Genomic DNA, 25,356 nt, shown 5'->3' on the forward strand with positions numbered 1-25,356 from the left:
GAGATCGAAGGACGAGGATAGGTGGTGAACTTGAGGGACTGCGGTACAAATGAGAAGAGCATCAGGCACGATAAAGTGCGTGGCAGGCTTTATAGTCCGCCATAGTTCCTTAATACGGCAGATCATTTATGTGAATACGCAAGCATCTCTGCCACTTCGCTCGCTCGCTCGATCGATGTTCTCTTGAAGCATTGAACATAGCACAATCCTGTGCAGGAGAAAAGAAAGTGGTTATAACCGCTTTGCTCCGCGAGATTATGTCTCAAACTTCTCTTGGGACCTTCGGGCTATCATCGAGACGAGAAAACACTGTGCGGAGTCCCGCCTTCCGACATCACGCTGGCTCCGGACTGAAAGCCTCAGGCAAGCGGTCCGTTGCTGGGCCTCATCATCTCAAAGTGATGGCTGACTCTTCTTCGAGGGCTATGCTATGCCCCAAGATGCTCCAGAGTCGAATTGGTTAACCGAACATCGCTACATGTACGCGTCTGGCACCTACTGTGGTATACAGAGTACAGAGTAGCTCGAAATCGCCAACTCAAACAACTGACCCACCACTGTCTTAGACAATTACCGGGCATTACTGCTCCACGACTCCTCTTCCAGCAAGTTTTTGCACAGCCTTGCCTTCTCTTGGGCCAGAATATACAACGTCCGATTCTCATCGCAATTCTCATCAGCTAACAGCAACACCAGCGCTGACGTCAAGGCAAACTTTCCCTTCTCACTCATGTGGGCCAAACGCCTGGTAGCGGAGAAGGCTGACAGTGATTTTCCTGCGACATTCGGCCGACAAGAATATATGAGCTCCAGTGTCCCTGAGACATGCATACCGCTTGCTCGGAATCAACTACTGCTGCAACCACACCGTGAGGCTCAGCATCACGTCTTCGGCTCCTACGGCAGCCTGTATCGCGCGACATAATCTTCCTCACTTGCTGTGCCGCTCCATAATCGAGGAAGACGTCGTCGTCGGAGAGACAACGCCATGCAAAGCATATGCAGGTAAGTGCTTGGATCTAAACATCCATGTCTTGACCGGCCAATCTTTTTTCACGGGTGAACACAAGCGAGTGTTGCTATTTCCGTTGCCAGGCATCCCTCTCACCCGCCTCCCTGGTCCACCCCTCCGTGGAGGATGGCGATGAGTACTCGGCAGACTGTCTTGAGCAATCGTTCTCATCTGTTGCATTACCTCCACAGATGATAGGCTATGTTCATGTCTTTGGAAGTTTTCAGCAACAGGGGTGCTTGGTTAGCTTCGCCCTCGCCGCCCATGAATCCTCCACTTCCTCCGGTCAGAAGAGGAATGACGGACCGTAAGGGAAGTCGAAGAATATAAAGCACGACCGGTATCTAGCACATCGTCCACTTCCCGCTCCCTGAGCTTTGACATTGCACGGTCGTTTGGTCTTTCGTTCATTTCTTGTCGATCTCCCTGCACAGTGTCAGATTCATTCGTTCAATCTGCCTGACATGGCGGGTAAATCATTCGTTCTGTGCTCTCTCCTAGCCCCAGCTCTCGCAGCAGTGCTTCCCAGAGGTCAATACTACAATGTGACTTCGTCGGTACCGGGTGTCCAACCAGATCAACCTTGGGGTGACTGGACAAGCTCTACTGCAACTGCCACACCACAACCTGAGCAAACGACTTCCACTTCGGGCCTGGCATCGACGTCGACACAACCTGCAGGAGTGTCTTCTGCTTGGGGTGACTGGACTAAATCATCGAGTCAATCTGTACAGAGCCTATCTACAGAAGTCCAGCAGACATCATCTGTGGCAGCAACAGCTTCATCAAACTGGGCTGATTGGACTGGGTCATCATCCACGGCTCCAGAAGAAACACAGTCCACACAATCCACTCCATGGGCACAGACCTCTACGCAGTCCGCAGCTGCCTCTTCAATCTGGGGAGACTGGACGGAGACCCAATCCACTTCTAGCCAGGCATCTTCAGGTTGGTCCGACTGGCAAGCTTCGACTGCCACTCAGACGGTCAAGATAACCACTACTTTGTCACAGCCTAGCCAAAGTTCTGGCTGGGGCGACTGGCAATCCAACAGCGCTCAAACGACAGTATTGTCCACCACTCCTTCTCCAGTCGCTCAGGAGAGCTCGACGAGTGTGGAAGTTTCTGCCAAGTCGCAAGGCTGGGCCGACTGGCAATCCAGCAGCGTTCAATTGGTCACTTCGTCAGCAACCCCTGCTCCTGTCCAATCTCAGTCTAAGGGATGGAGTGATTGGGAGTCAAGTTCTGTACCTCCCGCGCCAGAGTCGAGCTCCGCCCCTGCTCCCGTGGAATCCGAATCCAAAGGATGGAATGACTGGAAACCGAGTTCCGCTGCTCCAGCACCAGTCGAAAGTTCTACGCCCGCGCCCACGCCAGCTGAATCCAAAGGATGGAATGATTGGAAACCAAGTCCCGCTGCTCCAGCACCAGTCGGGAGCTCTTCGCCCGCTCCCGCTCCTTCCGAATCCAAAGGATGGAATGATTGGAAACCAAGCTCCGCTGCTCCAGCACCAGTCGAGAGCTCTCCACCCGCGCCCGCTCCTTCTGAGTCTCAAGCTTGGAATGACTGGCAATCCAGCTCAGCAGCACCGGCACCAGCTCCCGCGCCAGAGAAGAGCTCAGTTCCCGCGCCCGCGCCCGCTCCAGTTGCGTCGAAGTCACAGGAGTGGAACGATTGGACATCCAGCTCACCTACTCCGGTCTCAGTCCCAGCTCCGGCCACAACACCAGCCGAATCAAAACCTGCCCCTACACCATCCTCCGCTCCTGCTCCAGCTCCAGCGCCAGAGCAAAGCCAAAGCGCAGCCTGGGGAGACTGGGAAAGCTCAGCAGCCCCGTCTCCATCCCCCGCCCCGTCTGTGCCTGCATCGCCAGCTGAATCAAAACCCGCCCCAACTCCCTCATCTGCTTCTGCTCCCGCTCCAGCACCAGAACAAAGCCAGAGCGCAGCTTGGGGAGACTGGAAGGGCGGCAGCAGCGCCGTTGTTCTAACGCCAACGCCAGCTCCAGCTCCAGCTCCAGCGTCGACTCCGGCTGAGTCAAAGACTACCCTGGCTCCTTCATCTGCGCCCGCTCCCGCTCCAGCACCAGCACCAGAACAAAGCCAGAGCGCAGCATGGGGAGACTGGAAAGGTAGCAGCAGCAACGCCGTTGTTCCAGCATCGACTCCAGTTGAGTCAAAGACCTCGCCGGCACCATCTGTCGCTCCGGCTCCCACCATCGCTCCCGCACCTGAAGAATGCAAGCAAGCCACCACGACCGTGTACATTACAGAAACACAAATCCAAACAGTCACAACCTGCGGCAGCAACTGTGGCTCGGGCGTGGCTCGTCCCACCGCCTCAATGGGATTCTCGACCAAACAACACTGGCAGGGACACTATACCAGTAAAGGTCAAGGCCAGGGATGGAAAGACTGGAACTGATGGACCCGGTCGCACACTGCAACACAGGTCAAGGGTTCTGTCATCAGCGCCCACTTACTTTCAAAGTGGCTTCGTTAAAACATAAAAGCATAAAACAGGACCCGGGTCACACCGGGCAGCCCATTACGATTATCATTACGGATCGAGCACGGCTTTTCCCCGGAACTCGTCTTTCAGCATTACAGGAGATGGAGATGAGAAGATGATGTCCCGACATTAAGTAAAAGGAGGAACCACAAAAAGGCGGCATTCTCTCAACGCATTCTAATTCTTCAGGCCAGAAGGTCATTCGCCAATATTTATAGTATTATATTATTTTCAATTCGGATCAACTTGGTGACCAACTTCCCCGTATTCCCGCCCTCAAACAACCTCAACCACGTCTTCGGAATATCCTCGAACCTCGTCGGCACGACCTGCTCGTTAGCGTCCGAGATCTTGAGTTTGCCTTCCTGCACCGCGCGCGAGTACAGCTCGAGCGTCTCGCTCGCTTTGGCGAGGTGGTCCATGACGATGAAGCCGCGGATGGAGAGACGCATGGTGATAACTTGGAAATAGTCTGGAGAGAGAAAATAAGCAAAAGACTTCTGTTGGATATATCGCCAACAATCGGAACTCCTTTGGACGAAGGTGTGGATGGGGAGGGAAAGGGTAACGAAGATTAGAGATCCTCAATGTCCATTGTCCAAGAAGAAAGGAAAGAAGACGATAGGAACAGGAGATGACTAAAAAGGGGGGGGGGCCTTGACGCAGATTCCACATAGTAACAGAGTTGGCAGAGGGACCGAGACACTATAGGACAACTTACTTTTCAACACGGTCGGTTCTTGGGAGTTATATGCTGATATCGAGCCGCAGGCGACGGCGACGCCGTTTCTCTTGAGTCTGGCGAGCATGAGATCGAGGATGTGGCCCTGGAATAACACCACAGGGTTCAATCAGTTTTTCTCTTTCCCGAATCTTCATCTAGGCCTTATTCAACAAGTCCTGCCCTGCATTGGACAGGCGAGTTGTTGAAGGGTCAAAACAAGCAACAGAAAACTTACGCCGACATTGTCGAAAAATACATCGACGAACCCGTCCGTCGCTTTGACTAGGTCTTGTTCAAACGTGGCGCGGCGGTAGTTCAGACAGATATCTGCGCCGAGGGATTCGACCCAGCGGCATTTCTCGTCGGAGCCGGCAATGCCGATGACTTGGGAACAGCCGACGATCTAGATAGTAGGCGGGATTAATTAACAGTTGACAGGATGGCAATGAGGAGGCTGAAGCACAGGAAATGACGAACGCGAGATATATCGCATGATCAAGGGTTTCGTGAGGGTAACGTAGAATGTTTTGTGGTGATTGTATAGGAGAGACCAACATACATTCTTTGCGACCTGGACTACCATGCTGCCTGTGGCGCCGGCAGCTCCAGACACGACAACTCTCATGCCCTGTTTGGCCTCTCCGATGACAACGAGACCATAATACGCCGTCAATCCTGGGCCGCCAAAGGCACCGAGATAGTGGGTGATGCTGAGTCCGTTGGGGAGCGGGGTTCGAGGCTGGCACGCGGCGGCGTCTAAGACGGCATATTCTGTCCATCCTGGTCGGGTGTAGACGATGGACCCTACGGGTAGACTGGCTGCGGTGGAAGCGATGACTTCGCCCAGACCGAGGGCGGACATGGTTTCGTTGAGCTTCACGGGCGGGGTGTACAGCCGTTCCGGCGGGATGGAGGGTTCAATGCCAACGCGCTGTGCCGGGTCGTTGGACAGGAAGAGAGTCTTCACCAGGACCTGCTCCGGGCCCAGTGCCGGCAGCGGTCGTTCGACGAGCTTGAATGTGGCATTGGCATTGGCATCGCCTTCTGGAACTGTAAACGTCGGCAGGCCTTTAGGGTAGTTGGCGACGATCCATGCACGGGTGGAAGTGGGAGTTGAAGGCATCGTGGGTGTCGGCCTGTGTTAGTTTCTGCAAGGACTAAAAGCTGCTCAGGTCGCGAGGGAAGGGCTCAAGCTGGTCTGCCACTGTTCTTTAGTGTTGGGAAAGCGGTCAGTATTCAGCAGCCGTGTCTGTCAGGGGTAGGGATGGTAGGCCTCAATCGGACTCGGGACGACGAGTGCGGCGACATTCATACAGATAAATGTATTCAAGGTTGACGATTACTGAAATACCTTATGGGCGGACAACATGCAGGAACCGGTGGCTTTTAATATAGAAATGGGACATGGTCCGAAGGCATCATATCACTGCATGTTATGGCTGCGGGCGGGGAAGCCGAGAGGATGAACATCAACAAGGTGGGTGAAGTTCTGTGTATTCATGTTTAATCTATGGCTGCATGAAGGTTGGTTCGGAGCAGCCGAGGTTGAAGGAACAAGAAGTCGGTCATATGATTGGCGTATCAATATTGTAAGCTCTGCGATCGTTCCCGGACAATCATCTTTCAGATGTGCATACCGGGAATATCCAGACATGACCCAGGGAATGCGCATTTGTCAGCGGCGCGGTGAGATCCAGGACTCGTACTTCCACCGGCGCTACAGCCACCGGCTAAGCTGTACGGAGCCAGGACAAGTGGTTGATGTCGGAGAATAGGCACGAACCGTTCCTTCAATAACATGAATGCCCTCATCGGTCACCGACCATCGGGTGTGGCCTGATGGTTTTGCCGCTGAGAAAGCCCACCAGAAGAGTAAAGACTGAAACTGTCCGTCGAGAAAGCCGTCCGTTACACGTTAGTCGTGCCTCAAGTTGTATAGGCGGATGAGGTGAGATTGCTGCTGATCAATGTAGCCAACAGAATGTGACACGGAGTTCACTTTGCGGCCGTAGACTTGGCTTTGAGATATCGGCTTGGGTGATGTCGAATGAGGTATGCAGACCACATGGAATGGATCATAGGGTACCCTTCCATAGGAAGCCGGTTATGGAGTTGCCGGTGGTCAAGGTGCGAAAAGCCACCGGAATGTACTCGGGTTCTGTGACAGCAATGCCACCGGCTATCGTGAAGAGATACAGCGGTGAACGCTCGAATTCATCTTCGCTCTCAGCCATATAGGCCATCCCACTCTTCCTCTGCTTCGTCCTCGGGGGAGGCATTCTTCTTGATATCATCGAGCAGCTTTTGTTTGCGGTCCCTCTCCCGTTGCGCGAGATCCATTCGGTCCAGGGGACATGTCCCGTTCAACAGAAGCCAAGGTCGGATGCATTCCAGATCAAAGATGTGAGTTGAATGGCAAGGTAGCTGCACCACAAGCGGGTGGGGGTCCTCCACGAACGTGTTCCCGCAGATTGGGCAATCGGCATCTTTCTTGATCGTCTTGATATTGACACGGTCCAATGCAGCGATATATTCCTCGTCAACCCCCTTCACCTCCCGAGGTGGATGTTCTGCCGCACCCATCAAAGCCTCGATCATGTTTTGTAGGAGGTCGGAGTCTGCGTGCTCATTTTCTCTTTGTATTAATTGAAATGCTTCAGCGAGTGAGGAGAAAGCGGCAGACACATCGCCAGGGACTGGAACAGCATGTTCTCGTGCTCTTTCTTCGGGGCGATCGGGTGTGATTTGAGACAGAAGACTAAAGAACGACGAGAGGTCTGGTCGACGAGGGCGGGTTTCCGATTGCTCTGCTCGATTGATATTATGTTCGGCTAGTGGCTGGAGTCAGTATTCGGATTTTGCATAGCACATGTTTAATATCCTTACTCTCGTAGCTGGCCATTGTAACGGTTGATGTCCCGTGCGAGAGACAGGAAGAGGAAAAGTCAAATGTAAGAGAGGGTAAAAGGCAAGACGTCCAGAGCAGAGATATAGGCGGAGAGAATTTATGGTACTGCGACTCCAGGCACGAGTTGATGGCGCGACGAGGGCTGGACGCGGCGTACTAGTAGTGCAGATTGCGAAGGCAGAAGCTGGAGACGAATAGGTAGAATACAAGTCGTAAGCTTTTTGATTCCTATACAGATGTTCAAAATCGCAGAAAGACAATGCTATGGCGTCCCAGTCGAGTGAAGGGTGTCGCCGACGAGTATTTGCTGCCAACAAAGACCTTGCGTACTCTACTCTCTACTACGAATGTACTGCAGAGCAGACGACTTGCCTGCGCTGTGATATTAGTACTGCGAAGGACAAGGACGAGAAGCGCAGGCGCCACAAGCCACAAGCTCCAGCCACTTTCTGCTCAGCCACATACAATATCGACTTCCACCTCAACTTCAACATGCCACCAACTCGAAGTAAAAGTGAAGCAACAACCAAACCACCTTCTCTTCCATCTTGCCACCACCAATGCGAGCGTGAATAGCTCCTCCGAGGAGCGCTCATCGGTTCCAGGCCGCCAACGATGCCGCGTTCTCGTGATCCATGATCAATCAGTAAAACCAATATCAGGCCCATGGAGGCAGACTGGGATGAAATCACTCGCATTGCAGTGCCCTCTTCTGGCCTGCATGCAATCCCTACGCCCGCCACTGCTGTAGCCTTTGATGATCAACAGGAACTACTATGGGTTGGCAATGATCAGGTACGTCCAACAGGGGAGTGGTTGAGGCCATCTCTATTGTAAGACTCACACCTCCGTTCCAGGGACGAGTCACGGCTTTCTATGGACCCGAACTACAGCGATATGTCTCGGTCAAGGCTCATCTCGGCGAAGGGCCCGTCAAACAATTGTTGGTTCATGACAAGGGCATCGTCTCTATCTCAGCATCCAGTGTCCATTTCGTAACTCGCAGAGGCTTGACTCAATGGCACATCTCCCACCGGTTGATGGTCGACCTCCGATGCATGACCTATGCAGCTTCCAGCAACCTCATCTTGGTGGCAGGATGTCAAAGCACCTTCTTCATCATTGACATCGACAAAGGTCAAGTGGTGTCCGAACATGCTGCTCAGGCCAAATACACCATCTTGAAGAAGAGCCGGCACATCTGTGCAGCAACTGACGACGGCAACGTCCATGTCCTCAGCTTGAACGACTACGCCATCCTCAAAAAATGGAAAGCGCACTCGACCGCCGTCAATGACATGGATGCACGCAATGACTTCTTGGTTACATGCGGCTTTTCCGTCCGACAACTGGGGGTGCCGATTGTTGATCCATTGGCCAATGTCTATGACCTGAAATCACTCACGTCGCTCCCACCCATTCCCTTCCATGCAGGAGCTGCATATGTCCGGATGCACCCGAAGCTGCAAACAACGAGCTTTGTGGCATCACAAACAGGCCAGATGCAGGTGGTTGACTTGATGAATCCGGTCAATGTCATGCTCAAACAAGCAAACGTTCAGTTCATGTTGGGCATGGAAATAGCCCCCTCTGGGGATGCTCTAGTCATCACGGATACAAACGGTTTGATATATCTTTGGGGGTCTCCCTCCAAGGTCCGTTTCAACAACATCAGTAAAGAAACCGAATTTGCCGACCCAGCTCCGCCGCCAACCCCCCACGTTGACTGGAACGACGCACCACTCAACACGGTGGGCATGCCATATTATTCGGAGCCGTTACTGTCTGCATGGCCCAGTCACATGGTCTTTGAGGTTGGCGCGCCACCTGTTGCTGTGGAACCATCTCTTTATCCTCATATGCAACCAGCCGAGATGGGTCACTACGCGCCCAATCTCAACCCCAGGAAGCTTCGACGGTATCAAGTCCAAGACAAGAGAGGAGGCCACGTGGCCACATCGATAGCTGCGCCCAAGTTCTTGAGCGAGAAAGCGAAAGAAGCGACCGGAAGTGGAAATGGCAGGAAACTCTCTGACGCTGCCGAAGGGCTGGCCGGGATCTCTTTGAACGGGCGAGCTCAAACCGATGAGGAGCGGATGCTCAAGTACAGCAACGTCGAGATCAAATACAGCCGGTTTGGGGTCGACGACTTCGACTTTCGCTACTACAACAAAACGCCGTATTCTGGGTTGGAAACCCATATTTCGAACTCGTTTGTCAACTCTCTTCTCCAGCTCTATCGATTCATCCCTTTGGTCCGCAACGTGGCTCTACAACATGCAGCGACGTCGTGTGTGGCGGGCAATTGTCTGCTTTGCGAATTTGGATTTCTATTCGACATGCTAGAAAAGGCTAAAGGCCAGAACTGCCAGGCAACCAACCTCCTGAGAGCATTTGGTGCCTCTAGAGAAGCTGCGAATCTGGGGCTCTTCGAACATTTGTCTCTGGCCAATGGCACGCCACTTTCCACGACCATCCAATCCGTCAACCGGTTCTTTCTGAAACAAATGGCCCACGATTATGGGACGATGGCTGCCAACAGCGAGGGGATTGACGAGGTCCTTGCGAGCAATGCCTATGAAGCAATTCGCTGCATGTACTGTAACAACGAAACCACGAAAACGGGCAGCACTTACGTGCACGACCTGGTGTACCCTCAACTCGACCCGAAAAGCCCAATGAGACTGCTCAAATTCGCGTCGATTCTGAAAACGACCATCGAACGAGAGACCAAGAATCGAGGGTGGTGCAGTCGATGTCGACGATATCAACAACTCGCCATTCGCAAGACCATCCGGCATTTACCATCGGTCATGATGATCAATACCGCCCTGGCCAGTAACTCGGCAATGCGTGGATTGTGGGAGACCCAAGGGTGGCTTCCGTCCGAGATCGGGATCATCATCCAAGACAGAACGGTCTACTGTTTCGAAGGAGCAGATCTTGCGTTGCATATGCGAAACCGATCGCCCAACCTGGTGATCTACGAACTGGTAGGCTTCGTGGCCGAGATCGACACGAGTGAGAGACACCAACCGCATCTGGTCAGCATGGTGAACGTCGAGGTCTCTAGCAATGGACCTGAAATCTCGCCCAACCATAAAGTCTTTCCCAACTGGCATCTGTTCAATGACTTCCTGGTGACGCCCGTGGATCCCCGAGAAGCACTGCATTTCAACCAGAACTGGAAGATGCCCAGCGTGGTGGCTTATCAAGTCAAGAGTGCCCATGGCAAACTGGATCCATCTTGGAAGGAGAACATGGACACGACCTTACTCTATCAACATTACAGCATCAACGGAATCTACCCCAAAGAGGAATGTCAGATCTTGTCGCCGGAGGAACATCCCCAACATGGCACGCCGATTGCCTTGGACACGGAATTTGTCGAGTTGGAGAAGGCGGAGATCAATTTCAAGGCGGATGGGACTCAAGAGACCATCCGACCGGCCAAATCCGGACTTGCTCGGGTCAGTGTTCTCCGTGGGCAAGGAGAACTGGAAGGGGTTCCGTTTGTGGACGACTACATCACCATCTATGAACCGATTGTGGATTACAAGACACAATACTCGGGCATTCGACCGGGTGATCTCGATCCTCAGGTTTCCGCTCACAACCTCGTTCCTCTCAAAGTGGCATACAAGAAACTGTGGATTCTACTGAACCTAGGTTGCGTCTTTGTCGGGCACGGATTGGCCTCGGATTTCCGCAAAGTCAACATCCACGTCCCCAAAAGTCAGACGGTTGACACGCAATTTCTGTATCTGGCCCCGGGCAAGAATCGACGATTCTCCCTACGGTACCTGGCGTGGGCTGTGTTTAAGGAATACATCCAGGAGGAAACCTTTGACGACGCGCAGGTGGACGGGCATGACAGCATCGAGGACGCGCGCATGGCTCTGCGGCTCTGGCGGAAATACCAGGAATATGAAGATGCCGGGGTCGTGGAACAGATGATCGAAGACATCTATCGCAAAGGTGTCAAGTACGGCTGGAAACCTCCGCCACGAAGTATTGGAGGCACGCAGTTGCCCGACGGGGTTGGCACGGGAGCAGCTAACAGCGCCGCGCCGAGTGGACGAAACACACCGGACTTGATGTCGATGACCCCTTTGCCCATTTCTCCTCCGGCGCCGAGGAGCAGTGGGAATTCGGGAGGAGGCTTTCGATTGAACGCGGCGGGCGCGGGGACTTTTGTGCCGGGCAATGGGATTGTCAAGGAGAGTCCACTGCGTTGATGTTTAGGGTCAGATTGGAACTGGACAGAAGGGAGCGGAAGGGGATTGAGCAGGCTGAGGCTGACGGAGGATGGAGAGGTTGGTGTCTTGCCGACGAGGAGATCAATCGTTCAGCTCCTACCTAGTGAATCGCTGCAGATAGAAACAGAGATACCATGAATCACTGCACTGTTTCGAATGCGGTCAGTCTTGTGGGTGCGTTGTTTACGGGGGAGGGTTTGACATGCTCTGGATCCTGTATCTCAGATCTCAGATCTCAGATCTCAGATCTCCCATCTCACATCTCACATCTCACATCTCCCCACAGGCGTGTAATATCGGAGACATCTGTTTCTGTCGTTGATTGTTCCTGGATTCTTTATCATCTAGCACTGTTGGCACTGTTGTCGTATAGATGGATCGAGTTCCAGTCAGCCTCTCAGCCTTTAGTGAGAAGTCTATCCTGATGATTGGCGCGAGGGAGACTAGAGACCGAAGACTGGAGACTGGAGACTGGGGAATTGTGGATTGCGAATTGCTGCTACTAAGATACTAGTATTTATATCCACGGTATATATTCTATCTATCTCCTCGTTGCAGTAGATCTCCGCATGTGTACGTAAGACATCTCATAAGAGCCTCAGCCTCATTCTCACCAACCAACCAACCAACCAACCAACCAACTGATCAGGCACCAAGGGTCAAGGGTCAAACATACAGGATCCAAGATCCAGGGGGGCTGATTCAACATCCTCCACTGGCACCTCGAATCCATATCCATCTGCCAGCGGATCCTGCAGCACGACACGTCTCATATCCGCCGCGCCGCGCCGCACGGGGGTCTCAATTACGAACGCATCCTCGCTTCAATTTACCTGTGCGTCGCTGTCGTCGCGTCGCGTTGCCCTGAGCGGCGGTTTCCAGTCTCCAGTCTCACATTGGCTGGCCGACCGACCGACCGACGACACCCAAGTCAATCGCCTGAACTTGGCCCAGCGAGACTTGAACCGTTACTACTGTCCCATCGCTACTACGACGACGACTACAAGTACGTTGAATCTTTAACACTACCTACGCCTTAAGGTCTGTCTACAGACAGACAGACAGACAGACAGACAGACAGAGAGACAGACAGAGAGACAGAGAGACAGACAGACAAACACTAAGAGCCGAGACTGCACCCGAACCTGCACCTGTACCTGCGCAACAACGGGACCTCCTTCTCCTGTCCTCGTTGTCCTCTCTTGTCCCTACTACAGCTCCTTCAACTATTTGCACGGATCCGATCGACTCTACTACCCTGATCACTACCTCATTTCCCCCCTTTTCCACCATGTCCAAGACGAAGACAAAAATGAAGAGTCGGCCACAAGTATACCCGCAACGCCCATTCCACATCATACGAGCGATATCATTTATATGCAGCGGTATCGCGTCAGGCATCTTGATCTATTTCTGCATTCAACTTCGACAAGATGGATTCAAACTCCCATGGACATTCGTATTGGTCCTCGCCTCAACCCTCTCCTCGCTCCTCACCCTCGTCCTCACCAGCATCATCTACTCGTGCGCATACCTCTCGCCGCTCTTCAATCTGATCACCAACCTCCTCATCCTGACCATCTGGACCGTCGCCCTCGCCCTGTTGACATGGAACATGTACGGCACGCTCGGCCACAGCTGCAGCCGCGCGAACTGGGCCTCCGACGCCGGCATGATGGTGTGTCGGACGTACAAGGCTTTGTATTCGTTCACGGTCTTCGGCTGGGTCGCGCAGGTCGCGCAGATCGTGCTGGATGTCCGGAGTCGGCGCGCGGAGACGGCGTTGGGGAGATATGATATGATGATGGCCGATTCGAGGGATTCGACGCTACAACTACAGCAGCTGCGGGATTTCAAGGTGGGTGATCATCTGCGTGGGGATAGTAGGAGCAGTAATGGTGATGGTGATATTGCCAATTCCAATACGAATTCAAATTTCAATTCGGGGTTCTTGCCCGGCGGTGGTGGCGGTGGTGTTCATGATGGTCTTGGTCATGGTCATGGTCATGGTCATGGTGATGATGTGCCGTATGGACTTCATGATTACAGGGCCAATGCGGAGGGGAGACGACATCCTGCTTTCAGAGAGAGAGCAAGAGAGAGAGAAACACAACCTCTCAACAACAATGTCTATAACTACAACTACAAGAACAACAACACCAATTATACCACAGGGCGTCGACCACCGGGTCAGCCTTTTTCGAGTCCTGAATATGGACGCACCGCGGCGCCAGCGATACGGATGGACGATTTCAATTACAGTCAAGCCCAAAACCAAAACCATAATCGCTATGCGGCTCACACTGGATATAAAAATGATGGGTATGGATATGGATATGGATATGGACCACAGCGGTAAAGAAAAATGGCTATAGATGGGGTCGATCAGGAAGAGAGTCGGACGTTATGGGTCACCCATGCGTTGATCAAGGAAGAAGTTGTTAGGGCTGCGACTCTCATCCTCGTCGTTGACCAGGACCAGGTCCGAGTCGAGTCGAGTCGAGTCACTTACTAAGTAAGGCTATCCAAAATCCCTATGTCGTGTCGAGAGATGGACTTGTTCAATTCCACTCACTTTCCAAAACTGAGGATGGTGACAGTCGCCAGTCTTGGAGACAGCAGTGCTCTGTCCTGCACGACCAGCCGAAGAGAGGACTGGGGACACGACCTGCTGGTGGTTCGGTTGGTAAGGCTGTGTATGAAGAATCGATCAATCAATCAGTCATGGCGGGAAAAGATGAATGAACCCCTATTATGAAAGTCAGATTCTGCATAATCGATATATTGCTCCGAGACAACTATTGGTTCTGAATATCCATTGGGACAAGACATGACAAGACAAGACATTCCACGCTGTCTGCAATCCACATCGACGACTCTGTGTCCCAGTTTTCCTTATATTCGGAATCCGATGCGGAGGGCAATGAACATTCCTGATGATCCCTTTACCTTGAGTCTTGACCACCGGTGCAGCAGTGCAGCGGGTGTCATCTATGACCAGATCAATATCAGGTTCTGTATTCGAGTCTACCGCTGTCAGTCTTTCAGTCTTTCAGTCTTTCGTCCTGACGTCCTGACTCTCTACTCTCTACTCTCTCCTCTCTCCTCTCTCCTCTCTCCTCTCTAACTTAGTCCCTTAACCAGTCCCTCAACTAACCAAAAGTCACACATATTCCCTCCCTTTAATTCCTCCTTCTTCGTGGCCTTTCTCTCTTCCGCTTTCATGAAAAGGAAAATACACATAACAAATACACAACCACCACTGCACCACATGACTGGCAGGGATCAGACTTCAGAGATCATCATTCGGAACTTAGACTACAGAAATCATAATTCAGAAACATGAGACGGGATACGATGAACAGGACAACGAGTGAGCCAGGTCGCTTGACGGCGCAAAAGCAAAAGCAAAAGCGAATTCTAAATCCTTGAATCCTTGAATCCGGTACAGCCTAAACGTGTATTTCCCAACCGAGGCCAGGGGGACAAATAGAGAGTAATGTTCAATCAATCATCTTCTGCTACTATTCCCCGTGAAGAATCTCCATGTCTCAGTTCTCGAATGTTGTACGTATATACGTATATATACTGCGGCAAGGCTACCTTAAGGTATGCAAGAGATATAATTTTCAGGAGAAACCCAAAACCCAAATGCAAACCCACACCGAAACCAAAACAGCAACAGCAACAGCAATAGCAAAGAGCAAGAATCCTTCCAAGTCATCATCATCTCATGTCATGTCATATTCATATTCATATTCATATCATCTTTAAAAACAGGCCAAACGAATCCAGAACACTGTATAACATTTTTGACTGGGTCTGGACTGGTAAGGATCACTCGTGCCTTTGTCTTGCAAAAAGGTCTTTTGACCTCTTTTTGACCTCTCTTTTGACCTCTGTTCTGCTTCTGCTTCTGCCGTGTCTCTAATCTTGGACTGTAACACCACAGTCTCCAGTCTCCAGTCTCCAGTCTCCAGTCTCGAGTCTCGAGTCTCCAGTCTCCAGTCTCGAGTCTCGAGTCTCCAGTCTCCAGTCTCGAGTCTCGAGTCTCCAGTCTTCAGTCTCCCGTCCCCAGTCTCAATTCCCAGTGATTCTCAAATTCAGAGTCAATTTTAGGAAATTCTAGTCGTATCTCCCCCTCCCCTTCGGCCTTATTGACCACCGCCTCCCCCTCCACCCACATCGCCCGGTTTGCCAGGCATATTAAAGTCACTTCTTTCCATGGCAAACGGCAAGAAGTCGTCCTCATCCAGTCGATTCTCCGGCCGACTTCCGCTCTGTCTGCCTCCTCCTCCACCCCCTCCACCTCCACTTCCACCTCCCCCTCGGGCCCATGACCCAGTACCACCACCAGCACCGCCAACCACATTACTGCTATCGACGTGGCCCATGCTGCCTCCGGTCCCGCTATAGCTGGAAGACGATTCGGCATGTCGATGTGCAATACGTCTTGCCCCGGCCCCTCCGCCAGGCTGCTGTGACGAGAACCCAGTTCGATAGGGTATGGTGGACGATCGACCCGAAGCAGATTCGGAACCGGCTCCGTCGGAAGCCAGCGCCGCCGTGGCAAGTGAAGACTGCCGATGAGCTTGAGAGGTGCGACGGGGACTATCGACCGTCCGACGGGAAGCTACTTTGCCAGAGTTGTCCGTGTCTTCCTCGTCGTCTGCGCGGGCGGATTCGCGACGGTGACGACGCCGGTCGGCTCCCATACTGGCACTTCGCATACCATAAAAGCCTGCGACATCGTCGTCCGGATTCAAAGGTCGGCGCTGAACCGAACTGGAACGTTGGTAGCCGGAGATGAATGGTCTTGGTGAGTTGGGGATATCAATGGCGGGAACGTTGGCAGTGGATTGAGCCTGGGCCGTCTCCTCGGTGGGGGCTTCGGAAGGCGAAGAAGGTTCTTCAGCAGCCAGACGATGCGGTGTGTCCGTGTCATCATGACTGTAAGCGGCACTGAGCCGAGATGGAGCAAAAGGAGTATGCGGCGTATGAGGAGAAATCGGTTTTCCGGGAGATGATGAAGTAGAGAGGGATGTCCCCGCCACCATCTGAGGTACCCCTGACAATTGTCGGCTGGAAGAAGCCGAAGACCTCTGTAGCATCAAAGACGAAGACATGGAATCGGACAATGCAGCATTGGAGTCTCGCATCCGGTGGAATCGGTGTAACGCCGCCGCCGTTCTTCTGGTAGACGCTTGAGCGGCGGTGGAAGACGGAGATGAAAGAAGATCTTTCTGGAGTTCAATCATCTTCAAGAATTCCGAGATATTCTCTCCGTCGTCCTCCGCCACCGATCCCGAACTGCCTCCGCCAGTGGCTGGTTCGGTCATCAACCCTGATCCTGGTTGAACGGAAGACGTGGCGCTGCCTCTGCCGCTACTGGTTTGGTCGTCGTCCGTGCGGACAGTTGTCCCCCCAGACGACAATCTGGCCCGGCGGTGGCTGAAACTACTACTATATCTCGTGACAGGAGCCGGCTTGGGTGAGCTGGACGTCGACGAAGCGGCAACAGTGTCTGAAGTCAAGGATCCCGCTCTCCGTCCGGCCAGGATTGGTCCAGCTGGGGGAGCGACTCCTTCCTCCGTCAAGGATCCCAAGGTGGGTATCCTCGCCGAATGCGTTCGTGGTGAACTGGCCAAGGGAGAAACACCGAGAGGCGAGGCTGATAGTGTCGGTGTTTTGAACGGCTGCATGGAAAATGAGCTCCGTCGAGTGGCGGCCGCCGCTCGGAGTGAATTTCGTGAACTCTGCGTTGCCGTGGCATGGGTATGCAACGACGGTCTGGCCAGTTCAGGAGTCGGAGGAGAGCTGCCATTAAAGTCTTGCGCATTGCGTAAGGCCGAGATCGGGCTTGTGCCGGGCGCAATGCCTGTTCTGTGGAAGGTGGACAAACTGCCATAGGCGAGGCCAAGCTCCGGCGACTCCAACAGATTCTGCCGCCGGTCAGCAGGCAGAGAGCCGACTTCTGTTCGTGAATCTTTCTCGCCAGATAGAGATGGTCGGAAAAGGTCGTCGTCGGCTCCGAGAAACCTTGAACTCAGTAGCTCTTCGGAATCGTCTATCCGAAAGTCACAGTTTTGTCGATAGTCGACCTTGACGGAGAAAGACCCAGCCGGAGACTCTGTCAAGCCGAAGTCGTACGATGATAGAACGTCCGAATTGCTATCGAAAAGACGGAGATGGAGGTTATCGGACCGCGACAACCCACTCTTTTGGGATCCGTCAACCAACCGATAGCCCAGCTTCATTGCCATGGTCGACCGGACCTTACCGACCTTTCTCGACAATCTCCAGGCCGGCAGGAAATTGCTATAGGTGTAGAGAGAACGGAAGAAGACGATGCTCTTTTTGTAGACCAAAGGCAGGAGCGTGGCCAGTTCAGGAGGCACAGGGACCGTGGGATCACCCAGTTGAATCGTCCACCTCTCCAGAATCACCTCGTTGGCATCTGTTGTCCGTCGCTGATTCCCACGGGAAGCACGATGCGCCGAGGACAGTGTATTCATGACATCCCATCTCTTCCCGTCTTCGTCCAGAATCACCAGCCGTTGACCCTGGGGTAAAGGATCGGTGGTGAGAAAGATCTCGATCACCAAGGGCGGAGGTCGATTGCCTTCTGCATCACATGTCTTCCATCTCCTGATCTCGTCCTTGTACTCGTCGGTCTCGTCGATGTCAAGATTGAACCACCGATTCACCCGTTTTGTGTCTGTCTTTTGCGAGTATGCAGGAGCCAAGTCGACTCGAGATTGAAGAATGATTAGAGCTGCCTTGGTGTGGAAGTTCTGGATGACCTGGTTCAGCCGCTGCATCTGCACGCCGGGGTTGTCCGCAGGTTGATCTTGTCGAGCACTTGCAAAGTCCTCCGAGGAACCAGACCCTTGGGTCAGAGGGGAATATGTCCTTAGAGCTTGGAGGTCTCGATCTCTGGGGTTATTGGTACGTGTGGGATTCGTCTGCTCCGAGTTTGCGGGGGACGCAGTCACCGGAGGTGGGCGAGGATGTTGGTGCATTTTGTCCAACAGGATCGACCGACGATGAGTTAGGCTTCACTTGCTGTAACAGCGGGCTTAGCATGGGCGTGACGAATGATGAATAGCAGAAAGTATCCGATATCCTTCCATCGCATGCGATAACGTCCACAAGTGGATGTGCTTGTTGCCGATTCGAGCGGTCAAGACATTCGACGACAGAAAGTTGTGTGATCTTTGGTAGGTTTGGCTAGGCCATTCAAGAGGGTTTGGTTTAGGTAAATGAGCGAGGCATGGCAGACGGCGCAAGTGTGAGGATGGTCAGTGAATTGTTGAGCGTCGAGGGCCAGGTTCAAGATGGTCTCGAGTCGCAGGCATATGACGGCAGCGACATGTGATTGGGGTGGAGGAACCAGCGTGGGATGTAGTGGTGATCAGGCGATAGTCGAGGGTCTGGAAGGAATCGGTGCCCAGTGGTGTTGATTGGGACCGCAGCCAGGCAGCGATGCGGCTTTGGTGTTGTCGAAGCGACGCGGAGCTGATGGGAGGGTTGATAAGTTGAAGGGATGGATGGGTTGGCAAGTTTAGAGAGATACTAACAGAGGAAGGGCAAGAGTCAGTCGGTTGATACACGTCGGAACAACAATACCGATGATGATGATGATGTTGTTGAGTGAGAAGCGGCAGGGTCGGCGTTTTAGCTAGTACTAGTACCTTAGCAAGTTAGTGGGAGTCGCGCTAGAGCCATAATCCGTCAATTAGTAGTGACATCGATGCCTCAAGTGGACAGCTAGTGGTACTACTGTACCATCTCATCGGAGAGTCGGGGATACGACGACACTGGTGGCCACGGACAGGGTGGAATTAAGAACCGGGGAAGCTCTTCTAGTTGTGCACTGTAGACGAGGTGGTTTAATTACTATTACTCTAAGTAGGGGTGTAATGCAGTAGGAATATTGATCTGGCCAATTCTCTTCGCCGACCGGTGACTGCAGGGACGAAATGCGAAAGACGTAAGCGCAGGCACACTGGAGTCTGGACAGCACACCCTGCAGTGTAGAGTGAATATACGGCGCAAGATAGGTCCAACAGCTGAGTTGTCTAACAGGGATGGGCTCCCTACCTGGGCATCATCATCTAGGGATCCCTAGGACTACGACTTACCTAGGAGGGCAGTTAAGTCCAGTCCTAAGGTTCCCCTGTAGGTGCCATAGTAGGCAGACGGGTAGCAGGATAAGGACACTCTCTGCATCCCGCTTCGCTTGAAAAGGATGACTCTTCGTTATAGGCTGCCTTGATAAATAGAAGAGACCGCTACTGCGAGGTACCTATCTCAACCACTAAGGAAGGATACCAGGGATGCGCCTATTATGGCATCCACAGGCACCTACATACCTTAGTCACCAGTTGCGACGTTGAACAGCAGCTGTATGCACACTCCGACCAGAAACATAACTGTCGAGGACAGAAAGGGAGACTTGAGCCTGCTCGGTTCGACCTAGGGACACTCACAGCTTGATGGGTTTGAGTGTGGATGCGACAGTTGTAGTAGAATGATACCTAGATTGCGCGTCAACTCCAACCCTCAAGGTAGTCAAGGTAGGTAGGTAGTTCACCTACATCTGATCGGTACAAAATCCTCAATTCATTACTGTTCATCTAATTGCTTCTAATGATGCTTCGATCCTCGCTGAGGCGTGTGGTTCCCACGGCCCCGGCCTCGACTCTCACTGCCTCGCCCAGGCTGACCACTGCCACCACTGGCAGCTCTCCGTCCCGAATCCAACGGAGAGACCGCCGCCGCCGCCGTCGTCAGCCTTTCTGATCCTGTGCTCTCTGGCCCTGTCGTAGTCATAGCTTTCCCTCTACCACTAACAGTGCCTCGATGAGGTCCGCCTCGGCCACGACCGCCACCTCCCTTGCCACGCCTCCCAGTGGCTGTTGCTGTCGCTGTTGTCGCGGCTGCGGTGACCTGGGCTTCTTCTTCCTGTATCCGCTTGCTTTCGTTGTCCCACCACTCCTGGAATTCCTGTTCTTGCTGGATCTCTTGCAGCGATCTCTTGGCCGCGGCCTCCTTGACCGCGATCTTTTCCGTCTGCTGCTGTGCTAGAATCTCCGCCATCGAGGTGCGCGCGTCCAGCGCCAGTGCATTTCGCGACGGCAATGGGGTATGGCGGATCGATTGGATTTGCGGCGCTGGCGCCTTCGAAGGTGTAATCCCGGTAGGAACACCTCCTTGACTAGTGCTCGGTGGTCCAGGGCTGGGACTCGAGACTGCCCGAGCCACTGTCTGGCGCATTGTCAGAGGCTGCTTACGGCCCTCCTCTTTGGTGCCGGCCGCCGGGCTAGGGGTCTGCATCGCTTTCGGAGGCAATGGATCGGGCCCAGGCGACTTGGGGACAGTCTGCCATGGGGAGGAAGGTGTCTTGCTTCCAACTTTTGTAGATGCACCAACCGACTCGGCACTTTTGGCCTCTTGCTGCTTCAGTAGTTGCTGTTGTCGCTTCCTCTCTTTCTGCGATAACCTGCTTGTGGCTTTGGGTGGGGTAGATGCTAGATTCATGGCTTCCGTCAAGTGGGATACTCGGGACACCGAGGCTTGTGCCATTATACCCTTCAAGTCGGTTTTGCTGGCGCTTGATGTCGGTATTTGCCAGACTGCCCTTCGCTCAAACCCAACGCTGGATCCCATTTGTGGACTGGAGATTCCGGGTTTCCCAGTAGGAGATGCTGGCGATAGAGCAAGCTCCTCTTGTCCAGCGTGGAACGGCCGAGGCGTTGTCGAAGATGTATCTTTGTCTCGAAACGAACCTGACGAGGTGTACGGATGCCGTGTTGCATCCACGGCAGGGCTCGGTAGTAGGTCAGCATGTTCATCATCCATATCGAACGGTAGGTCTTCTCCGGCGTCCTGGGCCACGATTTCCGGACTGGGACTTGGACTACTGGTTGGTGAGTCAGGGACTGTCGTGGACACATGGCTCTTGGAGATTGGCGATGATGCTTGCCGGTCCAAGCTGCCGACACGGAACTTGATCGCAGCAGCATACCGCTCCTCATCTTCCACCAGCCTCGACCTCAACCTCATAGAGTCTATTCGTCTTTGTTTGCCTGCCTCGATTTGGTCGAGAAGGTCTGGATTCTTCTCGATCAGTTCAGCCTCCGATCGGTCGCTACGTGCGAATGGAAGGTAGGCCAACTGATTCGCTTGCACAACCTCATCAAGTTCAGCAAACAGGTCGACATCGAGTTCGTCAAGCAGTCTCATCTCCAGCATGCTCTCGAGGTTGAGACAAATATATTCCAGCGCAGCCCGTTTGAAACTGTCCACTGAACATTCGGCCACAGTGTTGAGAAGTGAACAGACGTTCCTCACGTTCACATATCTGCCAAGGGTCTGCTGGCAGATCTGTGCGAGACGGTCCAGCATTAGTTCGTTCGCAGCGGCCATCAACTCGATGACAATATCAATAAACTCGTCTAGGCTCTTGGTGACGAGGTCATCAAAGAGCTCTTCCCCAGTATCGGCGTAAAGGTGTCGTAATACCAATCCGAAAATTCTTTCGTCGATATGTTTGATATCCACCCGCACAGCCTCAGACTCATCGTCGGCAACATTGCGTCTTGAGGACATCCACATCCCGCCTGCCCTGCCGTTGAACAATCCGTCAAAGAACGGGCAACGTATGCAGAGCAGCACACTGTGTGCGGGCAGCTCGGCGCCATCTGCAAGTTCAACCAGGACGTCGGCATCCGAAAAGAAATTGGGGTCTAGTATGGCAAGTTCCATGTCAATGCTTAGACTTAGAGCCGGGTCGACCATCGTCCTCACAGCGCGCTCCAATTGTCGCAGTTCGAGATGAGTAGCGATCTTCATGAGCTCGATGCGCACAGACCGGTAGCGGGCGGCGAGATGCAACGCTTGGGTTGTGTAGTGCCAGACGTCGACCAAATTTTCCGTGTATAGATAGAAAACTATGTTGACCAGGGTCAAGAAGTCGGCACCTTGGAACCGCAGTTGTATCTGACCATCCGGCCCGTACTCAATGGATAAAACATCCGCAATTGAGAAGTAATACGTTTCTTGGAATTCAGCCAATGCGCTCCGCATCACACGGCTTCTGGCTTTGAGCATGAAAGAATGGACCGGAATTCGAACATCGGTGAGGTTGGACGTAATCCAAATATCGTACTGACTTTCTGCAAGAGGTTCATGTTTCTTGCACAGCCTCAGAAGATCCTGCTCGGCGGATGGTGTGCAAATGATGGCCCGGGAAATGCGAGCTGGGTCTATCTCCGGTGTTGTTTCCGTCTGGTCTTGCCCATAAGCTGCAAAGGGAAGCAGCGAGCGCAAATCTCTCCAAAGAGACGGTGGATCAGGGATGATCTGATCTCGTGTCACTGTGCAATCCTTTCGCACGGCAGTGAACGCTCCGTAGGCATTACTTCGGACAGCAATGGCCCCAGTCAAGTTAGGAATGCGGACAAATTTGTAGTCCTTCGGTCGTGCTGAACCTTTCTTCATGTCTCTCACGCTTTTGATGTTGGCGCGCTTTTCCCGGCGCCAGACTGACCCTGAAGCCGTGCACAGGATGATCGACCCATGCTGATCGGCAGCCATGTCGACAGCGGACATGTGTTTCTTGCGGATCGACCACAGGCGTAAGGGCAGAGGCAGGGCGTTGCGGGCCTTGGTAGGGTTGGTGGTTGACATGTTTGACGGCACGTTCTCGGCCTTGGGCACCTCGATGGAGAAAACCTCACCATACGAAGACATGGCACATATCGTGTTTCCACCGCTCGTAATTTGTTTGATATAGTTGGCCTCCAAATTGCCAGCCGCTAGCGTGTTAGAGACGTAGTAGCTGGTGAGAGACTCGAGTGGAAACAAGACTTTGGTCCATCCATAATGGGTGAAGACAATGACATCGTGATTCTCCAACAAGACAGTCGTGGCACGGTCGATTGCGCTGACCGACTGTATGGGTGATTGCAGTACTGACACGCCTACCCGACGTGGTAGTACCTGTATCTCTAGGGAGCGTGCGTCTGCATCCATCAACCCAAGCTGGCCTTCATTCTTGCCAAAGGTGTATAGGGCGGTCGAGGTGTAAATGGCCGAGTGAATGGCCGAGGCTGCGGCACCGATGATGAGCTCCTTCTTGATGTACCCATACAGCTGACGTGGTATCAACTGCATCGGAGTCTCATTCTGGGGAACCTCGGGCAGCGAATAACCCAGTTGACCATAGCGGTTGCTTCCCCATGTGTACACTTCACCCTGGGAGCACACCGCCACGGTGTGATCTTGACCAAGGGCTATTGCAGAGATGCGGCGCTTGGCCAGGCCGCCGGTCTGAATGCACTGGTACGTGAAAGCAGTGTTCTCATCGCCAGTACCCAGCCGACCACCGCGGCCGAAACCACACATGTAGAGATTGGAGATGGGATCGTCGGTCAAGACGGCGGTATGAAGCTTTGACATGACCACATTTTGGATTGTAATGGGGCGATAGCGGATGATGGCTGGAATATCGCTCTGTGGCCGAATGTCAAAAGCGCTGGAGGTCATGTCCTCGTTGCCGAATGACCTTTGTCTCGCTGCTAGATGGTCATCCAGAAGACGTCGTAGCAAATGATCGGGCCGAGCGAGTTGCAGACGCTCTGGGAAATGCCTGTCATCCCCATCTCCCACTCCGAGGGACAGGTTCTTGTTGCTGCCAAATGCGTACACTTCATCGCCGACAAGATCGACGACAGGAGCGACGTACCTTTTCACCCTTTCATCTCCTTGACCGTCCTCATTGTAGTCGACCCCATTGATGCTGTCGTCATCATTAAGACCAGAGGGCAACGTCAAAGGGTCCTGCTGGATAGTGCGAGGCGCTATGGTCAGACCGAACACTTCAAAGGGACTATTCCCTTCGCGATCCTTGATCTTGACCAAGCCACCAGCATGGGTACGCTGAGTGTTGGTAGTGTAATCCGTTGCATCCTGGATGTCCCGGGCCAGAAGAGCATGGGCAATGGAAATGTTGCCAGAGTACAGCGCCCGATGAAGGGGAGTCCATCCACTCTCGGTATCCTGGGCATAGAGATCCAAGACGGGCATTTCCAATAGAGCCTTGACAAATGCCAGGGCGTCTTCCGACCTTGACGAAGCAGCATGATGCAATATTGTTCTCCCAAAGGTGTCTTTTGTGTTCACCTCGGTACGAGTAAGCCTCAAGCTCGTACCCTTGCTCGATGAGCTGCTGCCAGGACCATTTCCCACACTCTTGCGCGATTTCAGCGGTGTCTTGGGGGAAACAGCCAAATTTCCCGGGCTGCCAATCCTCAGTGTATTACCTCCTCCTTGTCCAGCGCCCGAAGCTCTCGGGGGTCCGGAGGCGAAGGTGGCGTTCGCCAGGTATTGCCGAAAAGTATCGACATCGTCTTCGAGCAAGCAACGCCAGAGATTGTGGCTCATGTGGTATGTAAAGGAGATGTTGACGCCTCCCGTGACCGCGGAGAAGCGCCTCGCTGCAACCTCGCTGGGTTACGGCTTGTTTAAAGGCGCGGTGGGCGGACGGAGAGGTTGATGAGTTGAATAGAAGGCGTTGGCTCAAGCGTGGGTCATCTTCGGACGGTCCGTTCAAATCTCACGAGGCTTCGCGGTCTGCTTCAAGTTGGGGGAGAGACGTCTGTAACAATATTGCGGCAACGCGCCTTCAGATGCAAAGGTCGAAATGTGTCAAAGACTGGGAGCTCGAGATCAAGATGGGCGAGGGGCAACGGTGACATCGAGGTCGCGATTGCGATAAATGTGCGGAGGGGGAAGATGAGGATGATACCGGGCATCGCTCCGCAGCCAATCAGATGGCCTCGTGGCGGTACGAGCCATGAGTGATTCGAGAGCCATACTCGTCTGGCGGGATCTCTGACAGCTGTGTAGATACAAGACGCGTGATATGGGAGATT

At 53.3% G+C, this 25,356-nt stretch overlaps 7 protein-coding genes across 7 annotated transcripts; 3 read left to right on the forward strand and 4 right to left on the reverse strand.

Moving 5' to 3' along the window:
• Positions 1 to 1,476: 1,476 nt before the first annotated feature.
• On the forward strand, positions 1,477 to 3,438 carry A1O1_04388 (uncharacterized protein; the record flags this gene model as incomplete). Its single annotated transcript, XM_007725282.1, has 1 exon — positions 1,477 to 3,438. One exon carries the CDS (start codon positions 1,477 to 1,479, stop codon positions 3,436 to 3,438), a length of 1,962 nt encoding a protein of 653 aa, XP_007723472.1.
• A 299-nt stretch (positions 3,439 to 3,737) lies between these two features.
• A1O1_04389 (uncharacterized protein) lies at positions 3,738 to 5,372 on the reverse strand (the record flags this gene model as incomplete). Its single annotated transcript, XM_007725283.1, has 4 exons — positions 3,738 to 3,997; positions 4,247 to 4,352; positions 4,485 to 4,652; positions 4,809 to 5,372. The coding sequence occupies 4 exons, from the start codon at positions 5,370 to 5,372 to the stop codon at positions 3,738 to 3,740; spliced, it is 1,098 nt and encodes a 365-aa protein (XP_007723473.1).
• A 1,103-nt stretch (positions 5,373 to 6,475) lies between these two features.
• On the reverse strand, positions 6,476 to 7,151 carry A1O1_04390 (uncharacterized protein; the record flags this gene model as incomplete). Its single annotated transcript, XM_007725284.1, has 2 exons — positions 6,476 to 7,080; positions 7,136 to 7,151. The coding sequence occupies 2 exons, from the start codon at positions 7,149 to 7,151 to the stop codon at positions 6,476 to 6,478; spliced, it is 621 nt and encodes a 206-aa protein (XP_007723474.1).
• Positions 7,152 to 7,823: 672 nt separating this feature from the next.
• A1O1_04391 (PAB-dependent poly(A)-specific ribonuclease subunit pan2) lies at positions 7,824 to 11,395 on the forward strand (the record flags this gene model as incomplete). The annotated part of the gene is made up of 2 exons (XM_007725285.1): positions 7,824 to 7,952; positions 8,015 to 11,395. 2 exons carry the CDS (start codon positions 7,824 to 7,826, stop codon positions 11,393 to 11,395), a joined length of 3,510 nt encoding a protein of 1,169 aa, XP_007723475.1.
• Positions 11,396 to 12,707: 1,312 nt separating this feature from the next.
• Positions 12,708 to 13,775, forward strand: A1O1_04392 (uncharacterized protein; the record flags this gene model as incomplete). Its single annotated transcript, XM_007725286.1, has 1 exon — positions 12,708 to 13,775. The coding sequence occupies one exon, from the start codon at positions 12,708 to 12,710 to the stop codon at positions 13,773 to 13,775; it is 1,068 nt and encodes a 355-aa protein (XP_007723476.1).
• A 1,795-nt stretch (positions 13,776 to 15,570) lies between these two features.
• A1O1_04393 (uncharacterized protein) lies at positions 15,571 to 18,438 on the reverse strand (the record flags this gene model as incomplete). Its single annotated transcript, XM_007725287.1, has 1 exon — positions 15,571 to 18,438. One exon carries the CDS (start codon positions 18,436 to 18,438, stop codon positions 15,571 to 15,573), a length of 2,868 nt encoding a protein of 955 aa, XP_007723477.1.
• Positions 18,439 to 20,065: 1,627 nt separating this feature from the next.
• Positions 20,066 to 24,865, reverse strand: A1O1_04394 (uncharacterized protein; the record flags this gene model as incomplete). The annotated part of the gene is made up of 1 exon (XM_007725288.1): positions 20,066 to 24,865. The coding sequence occupies one exon, from the start codon at positions 24,863 to 24,865 to the stop codon at positions 20,066 to 20,068; it is 4,800 nt and encodes a 1,599-aa protein (XP_007723478.1).
• Positions 24,866 to 25,356: the final 491 nt, after the last annotated feature.

This window comes from Capronia coronata (genome assembly GCF_000585585.1).
Source record: "Capronia coronata CBS 617.96 chromosome Unknown acBCG-supercont1.3, whole genome shotgun sequence".
Lineage (NCBI taxonomy): Eukaryota > Fungi > Ascomycota > Eurotiomycetes > Chaetothyriales > Herpotrichiellaceae > Capronia > Capronia coronata.